Source organism: Opisthocomus hoazin, chromosome 8 (assembly GCF_030867145.1).
Source record: "Opisthocomus hoazin isolate bOpiHoa1 chromosome 8, bOpiHoa1.hap1, whole genome shotgun sequence".
NCBI classification, from domain to species: Eukaryota; Metazoa; Chordata; class Aves; order Opisthocomiformes; family Opisthocomidae; genus Opisthocomus; species Opisthocomus hoazin.
In genome coordinates this window covers 60,948,368-60,961,915 of record NC_134421.1, presented here as the reverse complement: position 1 = coordinate 60,961,915, position 13,548 = coordinate 60,948,368, and the positions used below count along the sequence as shown (strand labels likewise).

Sequence of the window (13,548 nt, the reverse complement as noted above, 5' to 3'; positions counted from 1 at the left end):
AACCAAAAAATAATCCATCTGAGGCTACTTTTCGGGGGAAGGCGATATATCCCAGATCAACTACTGAAAGTACGTGAGGGAGAATTTTCAGACAACATATTTTACTTTTAATTTTACTGATATTAAAATGTCTCTCTGTATTTTGGTCTACATACTCCTGAAGAGGATTTAAGCACTGAATGCAAAAAGCGTACAGAAACATCTCTAATCAGCGGCATAAAAAAAAAAAAGTAGCTACTTTAACCTACTTTTTATAATGCAGATATGGTTTTTATTTTTTAAAAAAATATGTATCTGCCTGTGGAGTTAACATTTGTAAATGAAGTTAAGAATTAAAATAAATACAAAGAGTATTTATATACTAAAAGAGCTTCAATCCAAAGTAATGTTTTCACAGTAGTATCCACTCTATGATACGTAAAACACAGAGGACAAAGTACAGTTCATGATTTTAAATAATTCCTTTTCTCAGTCCCTATATATACCTGCAACAGTATGCGTTACCAACTCTGTGCTGAAATTCCGTCACAAAACATGAGATTCCTTTTGCAAACACAGGGAAAAATTATTGCCGGATTATTTTTAGTTCTGCATTTTCAGATTTGGTATTTAGCACAACTTTGAGATTATATTTTGTAAAACCTAAAGTTTAGGGAGTATCATCGTCACCCATCATCCTCCCCCAGCAAAACAGCAGCAGGATACTTCTGTTCGATGTCCAAAAAGACATTAAATCCAAACAGAACTATAAGATGACTTCAGAAAAATCCATTGAAGACCCTACTAGAACACTGCTAGAACTATTTTTGGCAATAATTTTTTTCCTTAATGTCATTCAAAACCACTGGACTCTCTTTTTGCTGGAACTTTTCAAAACAGATTCAATAGATTAGAGGTTTCACCATGAATATTTCTGACCTAATGCATGAAGTCTGGCAATATATAAAAAGTTCCTATGATCGTACAGAGAAGCACTAACAACTTCACGCTCTGGAACACAGACTTGAAAGCTGCTTGCTGAAGCACAGGACAAAGGGATTTCATTTTGCCAGCAACAATGCCATGAAGTGTCTTTTGCTGTCCCTATAAAAACCTACCCAAATTTCCCACGTGAAAATCTTCAAAGTTTCCTTAATTTAAAATTTCACTGGCATTTCATAAGTTGTAAAACACACTTGGTATCACCTACAAAAGTGGTGTTAAGTAATCAGCATGATCACACCACCAGCATTTATCAGGCTACAGTGCAGTCTCTAAAATGTGTGCTAGCAATAGCCAGACCTCTTCCACAATTCGTAAATATTTACAGAAATAAGTAAATAAATCACAATCCACTGATTTCTACAAAACATCTCAAATCAAGAGCCTGCCACATTCAGGAAAGCAAAAATTATTTTTTGTTCTTCCTAATCCTGTGTTCTTTTTTCAGTTCTGTCCTCTATCCCCAAAAACTGCTTTTTGCCTTTCTAACAATTCTGTTGCTGTCTGTTCTGAAAGACACAAGTTATCCTACCTAACAATAACATCCAGGCCTATCAGTTACTAAAGAAATCCCACTTTTCTTTAAATCTACAGCAACTTCTTGATTACAAAGCTTTTTTTGCACACCCAATTCACTTTTATACTAACTGAACACAACCTAACAACGCAGTTACTAGATTTGCTGAATTGCTTTATTTTCTCCTGAAAGAAAACATGAATTTTTATATATGGTATCTCATCATTAAAACATGCACTTTTACTGCCATAATGCCCTAATCACCTCTGGAATATATCCAACTTTCAGTTTGGATCAACTACTCAAACAGATTGAAAAAAAAAAAAAAAAATACCCATACCCACCCAGGTTTTTCAAAACTTCCATGCATGTTGTTTCCTTCAAAATAAATCTACCAACAGCTTACAAATTACAGTTGAGCTAATATCTGAAATTATTTTAATGTGTTACATTAATTAATGATGCTTCATTATCATAAGCCCTGATTAGTTCTCTTCATGCAAGTACAGTGAAGTGGCTTTTCAAAATTATACAAAAAACTGGGAACGGAAAGGAGAAATTATCATTGAGGTCAAATCAAACCTGAAATACATGATTTTTATTGTGTGGAGTGGGTTACATCTTTTCCTCCTCTACATATGTCAGTCCCAAATTTTTTTTATTCTGCATTAAAAGATACATTTTCAATCCTTACATTGAAGTGAAATGCTGATACTTCCCCAGCCACACTGAAGTACTTTCAAGTTTGTTGGGCAGTTCTTCCTATTTTCAGATCACTTTTTACTCTATGCTATTTTTGACTAATTCCATTCATTGTTAAGTTTAAAAGGAGTTTCAAGATACCCTTTTCCGCAAGTTCCGCAAGTTCCAACATATGAGAGAAGATGATGGTTTAGATCTGAACAGTAAGAAAACTTATTTTTAGAACGTAAATGAACATGTAATGATTTCCAAAGAAGGAGGATCTTGTTATGAAGGTAAGGATGAGAATGGGAAGTTCCCACAGACATTTAAATTACTATCAGTTTAAATTCTTATTGATTTCCACAGGCACGCACGTTTAGGGAGTGGGGTTTTGTTTGGTTTCTTCTGGGGTTTTTTTTTTTTTTTTTTTTTTTTACTTCCTTCGATAGCTTTGAGTCTCTCCCTCTCATATGTGCAAAGTGTAATTTAAAATAATCAGATCTACACCGTATCTCAGCTCTCGCCCTGCTACCACTGCTCAGTCGTAATTCACTCCAGCTCCGCACAGAACAAACAGGAAGTTTCAGGCTCCAGGTACCATCAACCTGAAGAGGAAGTAAACTGCAAAACCTCAGAGCCCAAAATAAAAACACATTAACATCTGAACAATCCAGTTCTTCCGCAATGGCAATTACTCAATTTTCTATCTCAATAAACTTGTACACGGTAACACAAATTTGCATCATTTCATCCAAAGGGAATTCACTCTTCTAAATCTAGACAGATATAAAGAGCAAAAGGTGGTTTTAGTGTTTATATATGCAAAGGTAACCTCCAAAACTAAGGTCATTCTCCCAAACCAAGATCCTGAAAAAAACCTTCTTGGATCTGGGCCAGGAAGCCCATACGATTATGGACTTTTTATCTGGCTAAAACGTAAAGAGCCTCAAAGGAGATACATTCATTTTGTGAATCTTGTATGGGAATTCCAAAGACAGACACCAAACAAAAAAATCACACAGCCTCCAACAGGATTCTTCCTAGGTGACCTACCATAAACAAATCAGGGCTATAACAGCCATGGATTTTGAAGCAGAAGCATAAAAAATTCTGCTCATCTCCAGACAACACAAGAATTGCCAAAACATCTTCAAGTGCACCTCTGAGCCAGAAAACTCACGTCAGTCCGTATGCGCTATTTAAAGCAAAACAAAGCATGAAGTGTTTTTACATCTAACATTAATTGGATTGCTGTAACTGAGTTATAGTTATTGAACTGTCATTGCAAGGCACCTTTTAGTTTCAACACACAGCAAAACTGCACCCCAGCTAGCAGAGGGCAGACAAACACAGCTAGGGCATAGCGACAGAAAGGAAAAAACAGTCCAGTATCTACCAAGTCTTCATGAAATCTCTAATGCTAGATAAACCTATTCTGTGCTCCTCCTACCACTTATAAACAGAAATTCAGACAAATGTTTTTCAAACACCTAGGTGAATAAGTCAGTCCACACATACCACTCTCCGCAGTGCACAGCCTTCAGTACCCCCACAGCAGCTGTAGTCTGTCGTTCAAAACCTTGTCCTATGTGATCTGCATGGGCTCGTGTCCGGTCTTCAAACAGCATTTCACGGGGTTCACTAGTTCGAGGTAGGTACTGCAAGTTTTTTATTTCATTGGTAGTTCTGTATAAGAAAAACAGTAGTAATGATATAGAAATTTCTCGTAATTACCTATTTCCACCATAGCCAACAGCACTGTTTTTCTCCCTTCAGTGAGGACATACAGTCAAATGAGAAAGACAGTAACACTTGTGACAAATTAAAAATGTAATCAGCTATGCAAAAAAATCAGAAAAAATATGCAATTAAAAAAAACAAACAAAAACAGTTTCAGGGCCCTGAGCGCACTAAAAGGCCCTAATGATTGAGCAGCCTCGCCTGCAGTCTCCACGCACAAACCCAGACCAGAGACTAGAGCCCAGGAGCTCTATTTCAGCTCAGGCCAGGCCCTTCAGTCCTGGCCTGAGCCATGCTGCAGGAGCACTGGTCTTCACCTCAGCCAGAGGCGTACTGGGCCACAGACCTGCTTTCCATCTTGACCTCAAGATGGCTTTGTCATGACAGACCTTCCTGGCAAGCAGGGGACCTGATCCTCACTGGCAGACTGACTCCCTGGCTTGACCGCAGACCTGCCCCATCATCACACACTTGTCTAACGCACTGGAGTCTGGGCTGAATCCGGTCCCCAAACCTGCCTCCCCCAGGCTCTTTGAGACCAGGCCCTGCCGTGATCAGCCCCTGGCAAGGACCTGCCAGCCTTTGCTGCTTCCTGACTATTAGATACGCATTTCAGTTGTCCCTGAAGTCATTCTTCATCATTCGTGCTTCTACCAACCTGCTGCGAAATGTGTATGTATATTTAGTTCCATGCTGTAGAACTGGGAATGAGAAGCAGAATCAGATTATTTCTTCAGGGTTAAATGAAAGTGAAGGAAACACTGCAGAGCAAGAACAGAGCCACAAGCCCATTTTGTTGGCCACCCGGAGCCAACACTGTGTGCCACACCTTCCCAAGGGCTCCTTCTAATCATAGGATAGCCAAGGTTGGAAGGGACATCTGGAGACTGTGCAGTCCAACTTCCCCCGCTCAACTAGAGCATACAGTCCAGTCAAATTCTGAGCAACTCCAAAGATGGAGACTCCACAAGCTCTCTGGGCAACCTGTCTGAGTGCTCAACCATCCATACAGTATTTTTTTTTCCTTCTTTTAAATGGAATTCCTTGTAATTCACATTTTGTGCCCATTACCTCTGTTCACGTCACTGTGCACTGCTGGAAAAAGTCCTTCCTACAACCTCCCACCAGATGCTTATACGTGATTCCACTGAGCCTTCCTGTCTCAAGGGTAAATCCCAACTCTCCCACGCCTGCCTCTCGCGTCACCAGACCTGCTCCAATATGCCCACGTCTGTGTTGGACTGGCGAGCCCAAAACTGGACACGATACTCGTGATGTGTCTCACCAGTGAAGAGCAGAGGGGAAGGATCGAAGGATCACCCCCCTCAGCCTACTGGCATGGCTTTTCCTAACCCTGTCCAGGAAGCCACTGGCCTGCTTTGCCACAAAGGCACCCTGATGGCGTACGGTCAACCTGACATCCACCAGGACCCCCAAGGCCTTCTCTGTAGGGCTGCTGGCGCTCGGGGTTATTCCTCTTGGGTGCAGGGCTTCGCACATCCCTCCGTTAGCTCCAGCAGTCCCCTGAGCTGGCCCATGTCTACGGCCGCTCAGGGGTGCTCTCGCTGGCAGTGCAGCCCCATGGTGCATCAACCACTCCTTCCCGTTTTGTATTGCCTGCAAGCTTGCTGAGGGTGTGCTCTCTCATCATTATGGGATGGCCCTCACCTCAGCCATTACTGAAGATGCTGAGGAGTATTGGTGCAAGGTATCCATGTCTGGGTTACTCCAGTAGCGACTGTCGTTCAGCTGGACTTTATGCTGCTGATCACAACCCTTTGAGCACAGCAGTTAAGCCTGATGAGTTAACATGATCTACCTCACTGTCCATCAGTCTAGTTCGTCCTTCATTGACTTGTCTATTGCTATGATATGGGAGACGTGTCCAATGTGGAAAGCCTTGCTAAAGCCAAGATAAACAACACCCCTGGCACTGCTCTCCTTCTCTGAGCCAGTCATTTTGTTTTAGAATGCATCAGGTGGATAAGGCATGATTTCCCCTATGTAAATCAATACTCCTGATCATCATCTTGTCCCTCACATTCGAAATGGCATCCTTCCCAGGATGAAGGTGAGGCTGACTGGCCTGCAGCTCCCCAGGTCCTGCTATTTGTCCTTCTAAATCACTGGAGTCGCATTTGCTTGCCTGCCCATGGCATCTAGTTGGAACTAGACAATCTATGAAGTCCCTTCCAACCCAAACCTTTCTATGATTCTGTAGGGCTAATGGCTGTAAAGTAGGAAAGGGCAGATTTAGATTAGACATAAGAAGGAAATTCTTTACTATGAGGGTGGTGAGGCACTGGAACAGGTTGCCCAGAGAAGCTGTGGATGCCCCCTCCCTGGAAGTGTTCAAGGCCAGGTTGGATGGGGCTCTAAGCAACCTGGTCTAGGGGGAAGATGTCCCTGCCCATGGCAGGGCGATTGGAACTAGATGACCTTTAAGGTCCATTCCAACCCAAACCATTCTATGATTCTGTGATCTTGGCCTTTTCTGTGTCCTTTGTCTCCAGGCCCTTTGCCCCATTTAGACACCTCACATTTTCCCTAGTCTTTCTTTTGCTGTCCATATGCCTGTAGAAGTCCTTCTTGTTGCCCTTCACATCCCTTGCTAAATTCAACTCCAGATGGTCTTTGGCTCCAGCTTCCCCTTCATGGTTGGGCAGTGTCTCTATACTCCTTCTGAGGCACCTGACCCTGCTTCCACTTCTTGTATACTCCCTTTTTTATGTTTGAATTTTGAACAAGACAACTCCAAAGACATAATTTCTCATGATACGTAATTCTGAAGGTCTGCAGAGGACATCCCTACTCTTAAGCTGGTACTGACACACAGTACCACAGCAAAGCTTAAAGATGTCATTTAATGTTGGAGGTATTACCTTTCAGATGAGAGAGGAGCCCTTGTCCCTTGAGGTCTTTAATGATCCACTCACATTTAAGAACCGGGAAATGAATCTGTCTCCTGGTATACAGCAGTAGTTATATGCCTGTTCACATTTCCCTGCAGTTTTCACTTTAAATTCGTACTAAAGCTCCAATAAGGACCAGTACCTTACTTGGCTAGATAGTGAACAATTTTAAAAAAAAAAAAATCCACATCCTTATAAAATAAAGCAACTTAGAAGTGTATTTTGAGATGAAGATTTACAGAAATTTATACTAAGATATAGTATCAGCCAATAAAAGGTCTGTGATAAAATGAATCTATAGAGAAAGAATATTAACCAGACATTCATGAAGCAAAATAATTCAACATACCTCTTCCTTTTGAAAGGTGACTTTGGCATATCAGCCACAGGGATCATCTGTTCTCCTGGGCGTACCCACATAATGGGACCATCATCACTGTCTTTACGACTCTCTAATTTTAAACTAGAAAGTGTTCCCCATGGCAGTGTACACTAATAGGAAATACAAGCCACAATTTTGAAGTGAGTTACTTCAAAAACTTTTTAAAAGCAGCCTTTATCTGTCACAATGAAAACATTTATTAGATCACTCAATTATCTAAGCAAGTATCACATACTCTCACTTTATTATAACAGTACTAGGCAGTATATTGTCCCCCTTCTCCCAACCCATTCCCTTCTGTCCTTACTTTTAAGAAGGGCGATTCTTCCAACATATCAAGGAATTCAGGGAAGTAATCCCCCACTTCCTCATCAACTGCTCCAACCAGGCTGATCTGTCTCATTGGGCCAGCTCTATACGTACCATGAGAGTATGTTCTTTTTACCTACAAGTAGAATATGACAGCAAACATTATACCAAGTCCACTGGCGCTCACAGTCTTCATTCAATAAACACCTTCAATCTCTAGGCTTATGTTTTCAGATTGCTATTAATCCTACAGTCTTCAGTATACTCGAGATTATTATGAAGTCAATTACTATGAACTCATCACCAAGGACACAAGTTCTTATTATATACATGACAACTTGTATTTTATTTATTTTGAAGTTGGAAGGTAAGATTGAGTAACTATTTGTTGTCTTTCAAGAAAATAACATTCCAACGTAGTAACTGTGAAAAGCTATTAACGTATTTTCTGCTCAGTAACTAGTAAATAAGGATTCTTACCTGCATTACTCAAGTCTAGCCGAATTTTTACCTTTTTCCTGTAACAGTCAGGCAGAACTCTGAGTTACAACTAATTAAATTCTAAACATTTCCTCTGCTCATCATCCTCTCCGGCAAGGCCTCAGCATGAGCACATTAACTGGAGCTAATTATCACAGTGAAGACACAGCTCATAAAGAGTTAGTACAGGAAGAGAGAGAACGACAGTTTTTCCTTCGTTTTTCCTGTGCTGTGCTAACACATCTTGTGCGCCCTTAAAACTTTAAGGGCGGTAATATTCACTCCTCATGAAACACCTTTTATTTTGAACTTGAACAGAAGCATATACTGTTATAAGGGGTTTTTTTCCCCCCACCAATCTGTTCTGTCATGTTACATCCACAAAACACTTAGGCATGAGATTGATGAGGATCATTTCCCCTTAAGGTTCTGATTTCTTATTTAACAGGCTGAAAGACACAGTGGTATTATTAGACGAAATATGACCAGATCAGAACAGAGGGAAGAGCAAATGGATTACTGCACGAATCAAGTAAGACTCCTGCACTGCATCTCTAGGTATTCTGCATCCAAAGCAAGACAAGGAAAAAAGGTGCAAGGAAAACAGTTAATGAAGCACTGCTTAGCTATGGTCTGCACCCAAACAGACCATTAAATTCCTAGTAATTACAACAGCGCAGAGGAGAATTAGGAGCAGTTCCTGAAGACAGGACTAAATCATACAAGATAGAACAATATCATGCCCTTCTGAGAAGCTAGACAGACGTAACCAGATGCATTCCAGAAGTGCAAAACCAAACACTCTTCTTCAGATCATCTCAGTCATCATACACTCCCAGGAAATGGAGGACTGACTAAAAGTAGGATTTTACAAACTGTAATGGCTAATGTAATGGCAAGCCAGCACAGCCATACTGAAAAGAGAAGTACTGCTAGACACTAGTATTCCCCTATTCCCCAAATCCTTAGTCACACATTTCTGCACCTTTTTTGCACTGATACCTGGTGATTTTGTCATAAGGCATCAGAAAACACACATTTTTGTTGAATCTGCACCTGATGAGTGCTCAGCGGTATCTGCACTGGCACAAAGCATGAGGAGCGCTCAACCACTGCAGTAGGACAAGGTGGGGACAGTCACTTATTACTGGAACTGGTCTATCCAGTAAGCCAAAGGAGCCTAAAACCACTTTCTGAAGCTACAGAAAGTCATAAACCTGTTACTCGCAGTTTAGTGATAAACCTAACATGCAAAATGATGGTTCTTCCACTGCCATAAGTAGCTTAGTATTCCATCATTCCAAGCCAGGATATTAAGCTGCTGTTTTGATCCACATCCCTGATTAAAGGGAACTGTTTTTCTGCCTTTTTCCTTGCTTTCTTCTGCTACTGCTACCATTCACACAGCATAGGATAAACTAGCTGTGGAATCACAGAATCACAGAATAGTAGGGGTTGGAAGGGACCTCTGTGGGTCATCTAGTCCAACCCTCCTGCTGAAGCAGGGTCACCTACAGCAGGCTGCACAGGACCTTGTCCAGGCGGGTCTTGAATATCTCCAGAGAAGGAGACTCCGCAACCTCCCTGGGCAGCCTGTTCCAGTGCTCCGTCACCCTCAGAGGGAAGAAGTTCTTCCTCATGTTCAGATGGAACTTCCTGTGCCTCAGGTTGTGCCCACTGCCCCTTGTCCTGTCACTGGGCACCACTGAAAAGAGCTTGGCCCCATCCTCCTGACACCCACCCTTCATTTATAAGCATTTATTAGGTCCCCTCTCAGCCTTCTCTTCTTCAGGCTGAACAAGCCCAGTTCCCTCAACCTCTCCTCATAGGGGAGATGTTCCAGTCCCCTCATCATCCTCGTAGCCCTCCGCTGGACTCTCTCCAGTAGCTCTTCATCTTTCTTGAACTGGGGAGCCCAGAACTGGACACAGTACTCCAGATGGGGCCTCACCAGGGCAGTGTAGAGGGGAAGGAGAACCTCCCTTGTCCTGCTGGCCACACTCTTCTTGATGCACCCCAGGATTCCATTGGCTTTCTTCGCAGCCAGGGCACACTGCTGGCTCATGGTTAACCTGTCGTCCACCAGGACACCCAGGTCCCTCTCCGCAGAGCTGCACTCCAGCAGGTCCACCCCAAGCCTGTACTGGTGCATGAGGTTGTTCCTCCCCAGGTGCAGGACCCTGCATTTGCCTTTGTTGAACCTCATCAGATTCCTCTCTGCCCACCTTTCCAGCCTATCCAGGTCACGCTGAATGGCAGCACAGCCTGCCGGTGTGTCTACCACACCTCCCAGTTTGGTGTCATCAGCAAACTTGCTGAGGGTACATTCTAACTCTTCATCCAGGTCGTTGATGAAGAAGTTAAACAAGGCTGGGCCCAGTACTGACCCCTGGGGGACACCACTTGTTACCAGCCTCCAACTAGACTCAGCGCTGCTGATGACAACGCTCTGAGTTCTGCCATTCAGCCAGTTCTCTATCCACTTCACCGACTACTCCAACTGAAAACTCTACAACTTCCCAAAAAAATACTAACTGAAGTTAGGAGAAACTGTGAAATTTCCAGCTGATCAACTCACTTCTCTGGCTTATGTACCACTAGGTTTGGCAGTGAAGCATAACGTCAGCAAAGTGTTTAACATAATCTTTGCTTAAGGTGGATCAATTCAGAAATTTCTTATATATTCCCAAAAAGACCATGTCACTGACAGTTAAAACTGAAAGATGAACTCAACTTTTTTAAGCATTATTTGCCCATCTTCATTCACTCCCAGCTCTCCTGATCAATTAAGTACCCCTCATTCACCAGGCAGAACAGATTCCTTTTCAAGATCCAGCTTGGGACAGGTGAAATATCAAAATAATGCTCAGCTACGTCATGAGTTACAAATGATGAGCGGTTTCTTCTGGGACCATATTGAGAGCTGTATCGTTGGAAATACACAGAATGAAATGTTTGAGCGTGTTAAGAACTTAGTGGTGGGTTAACCCCAGGCTAAGCACCTCACAGCCCCTTGCTCACTCACCCCCCTCACTGGTGAGAGACACAGGAGAGAACAGGAAAAGCAAGGAAACACATGGGTCCAAATAAAGACAGTTTCCTAAGTAAACAAGAGAGGAAAAAAACACCAAATGGTGTTTTTCACCCCTTGCCACCTCCCACAAGCAGATCGATGCCCAGCCAATCTCCAAGCAATAGCTACCATCCAGACCACCACATCACCAGCTCCCGCAGTTTTTTATTGCTGAGCATGCTGTTATCTGGCATAGAACATCCCTGCAGTCAGTTTGGGTCATCTGTCCCAGCCATGTCCCCTCCCAACTTCTTGCCCACCCCAGCCTATTCATTAGGGGGTCCAGAATGGGGAAAAGAGAAAGCCTTGACACTGTGTAAGTACTGCTCAGCAACAGCCAAAATACCACTATGTTATCAACAGTTTTAGTCACAAATCCAAAACGCAGCCCCATAATAGGCTGCATGAAGAAAATTAACTGTAACCCATCCAGACCCAGGATAAATGGAAAATAAATCCATGCTGGTGATGAAAGGGAAAGATCTGCTGTCTCTTTTTCCCCTTCTTTCCTGCTAGCATTAGGTCTTCCGAAGGTGGACAGGAAGCCATCTTAGGGAACTGATCTGATTTTAATCCACAAATTACCTTAAGAATTTATTTTATAAAGTTATAGAAATTAGAATTAAATAAAGATGTAGGCCATAAAGACTAATGCCTGGCCAGAACGAACAAGAGGTAGTCTGGAAAAGGAGGCAGCTGTTGGCAGCGAAGAGTGACTCCTACATCCTCTCTTCGACAGACCGGGTTATAGCATCCTAAACTCCAAACTCAGGTCAGGGGTTGCTATTTAAATAGCACTATCTTAGACCAGGCTAAAGAATTAGAAAAACATATGTAAAAATGTGAGGTCATTCTTAGAGGAAGGAACTAGCTAGCAAACAAAATTAATTTTCACTCACTCTAAAATTAGACTGCTACTAAGTAATCGTATGAAACCACCAAAAACCTTCCATTGATGTTTGACCAATGACAAAAGTAAAATCAATCCATAGCATACTAGGTAACAGCAACATTTCCCTTTCCATTTACTGTCAGTATCCTTTGGCTGGTTTGTTCATAGAAGAAGATTCCTCTGTATATTTCTAAACTCACAAAAACAATGCCATTATACTAAAGCCAGTACTCCTTCATCAAATTCCATACATTAATTTTATGCACTGACCACAAATCAAATAATATACACTTTTTATAAGGTAATCTTCCTGAACGTAACTTTACAGGTTACAGTGCGACTATGTTTTTAGAATGTTACAAATTTGCTCAAATAAATAGCTGGAACAATCTAAATCCAGAACAAAAGAAGGAATCAACGACATGCCGTTATTCTACCATGTGGTCAACATGATCAGAATCCATACACAGACACCAAAAAACACCAATTAATTGCAGTATAATACAATGGACAAGTAAAATAGATAGAAACATATAAGTGAATAAATATGACATAGCCTAACTTCTTTCTTCTCATGTAGCTTAAGTTTGAAGTATGTCACCTAAAACACACAAAAGGAGACCAAGTCATTCTCTTATATCAAGGTAATGGAAAATTATGACAGTAAAAGCACCACTGAATTCAGAATTGGTAAAAAACTTCAGAATTATCTGCTTCTGTGACTAGTATAGCATTAACTGCTTTTTTAGCATAACTTAACTTGCTCAGTTTTAAGAAAGAAGTTCTAAAACGCAAATACTTTGGCATAAATATCTTGGTGTCTAAAATAATATGAAGACTAAATGTGAATACATATGTAATACTGACAGCAACGTATTTGAGCATTATCATTCTACAGACAGGAAACATTTTAGACACTGTATTTTAAATGTTTCTGTTTTCTGATTGAAAAAGACACAAACTAGAAGGAACAGTCCAGAGCAACCAAGCACTTCAAGAGATAAATTTAAAAAATGTAAACTGGGGCACGTCACAACTGAATACCTATTTTTAATGTGGTAGGGATTTTTTTTCAGTTGAAGTTCTAACATTTTCCTGCAAGAACTTTAAGGGTTTAAATTTCTTTCAGCTTTTCAGCTTTAGAACCAGGAAGTCTGCAAAAGCAGTCCTTATAGAAGAAGAAAATCCAAACCCAAAGAAAGACCCACCAGAGACCAACAAAAACAACAAAAACATTAAATCACCATAAAAATATGCTGGGAGATCAGAGGGAATAGTGGGTTTCCATTTCACTACACAAGCACACAAGCAATGCACCAAGACATTTGTATCTTAGAACTGAAAACATCCAGCTTCACATTCACTGTTACTCCTCTCAATCTGTTATCTCAAACACTGTAGTCATGAAAAAGCAATGTAACATTCTTTCTTATTTGGTACATTTTGAAAACGTGCCCAAAAGGCTTTCTGTTCCTTGCCAACTCTTCTCAAATTCTTAAAAGCTTACTTAAATTTTCAGTTCCAAATGGGAACTAACACTGAAGCATCAAAATTTCACTGAACAAATATTCATCAAAT

At 41.3% G+C, this 13,548-nt stretch overlaps 1 protein-coding gene across 3 annotated transcripts in view; it reads right to left on the bottom strand.

Moving 5' to 3' along the window:
- The window catches only part of RSBN1L (round spermatid basic protein 1 like), a 56,823-nt gene that overhangs the window by 8,253 nt on the left and 35,022 nt on the right, over positions 1-13,548 (bottom strand). For all 3 annotated transcript variants that reach the window (XM_075428143.1, XM_075428145.1, XM_075428144.1), the window contains 3 exons: positions 7,524-7,661; positions 7,184-7,326; positions 3,701-3,868 (listed from right to left, as the gene is read on the bottom strand). In XM_075428143.1, the coding sequence (XP_075284258.1) occupies positions 3,701-3,868; positions 7,184-7,326; positions 7,524-7,661 (449 nt within the window). The remainder of the gene's footprint in view (positions 1-3,700; positions 3,869-7,183; positions 7,327-7,523; positions 7,662-13,548) is intronic.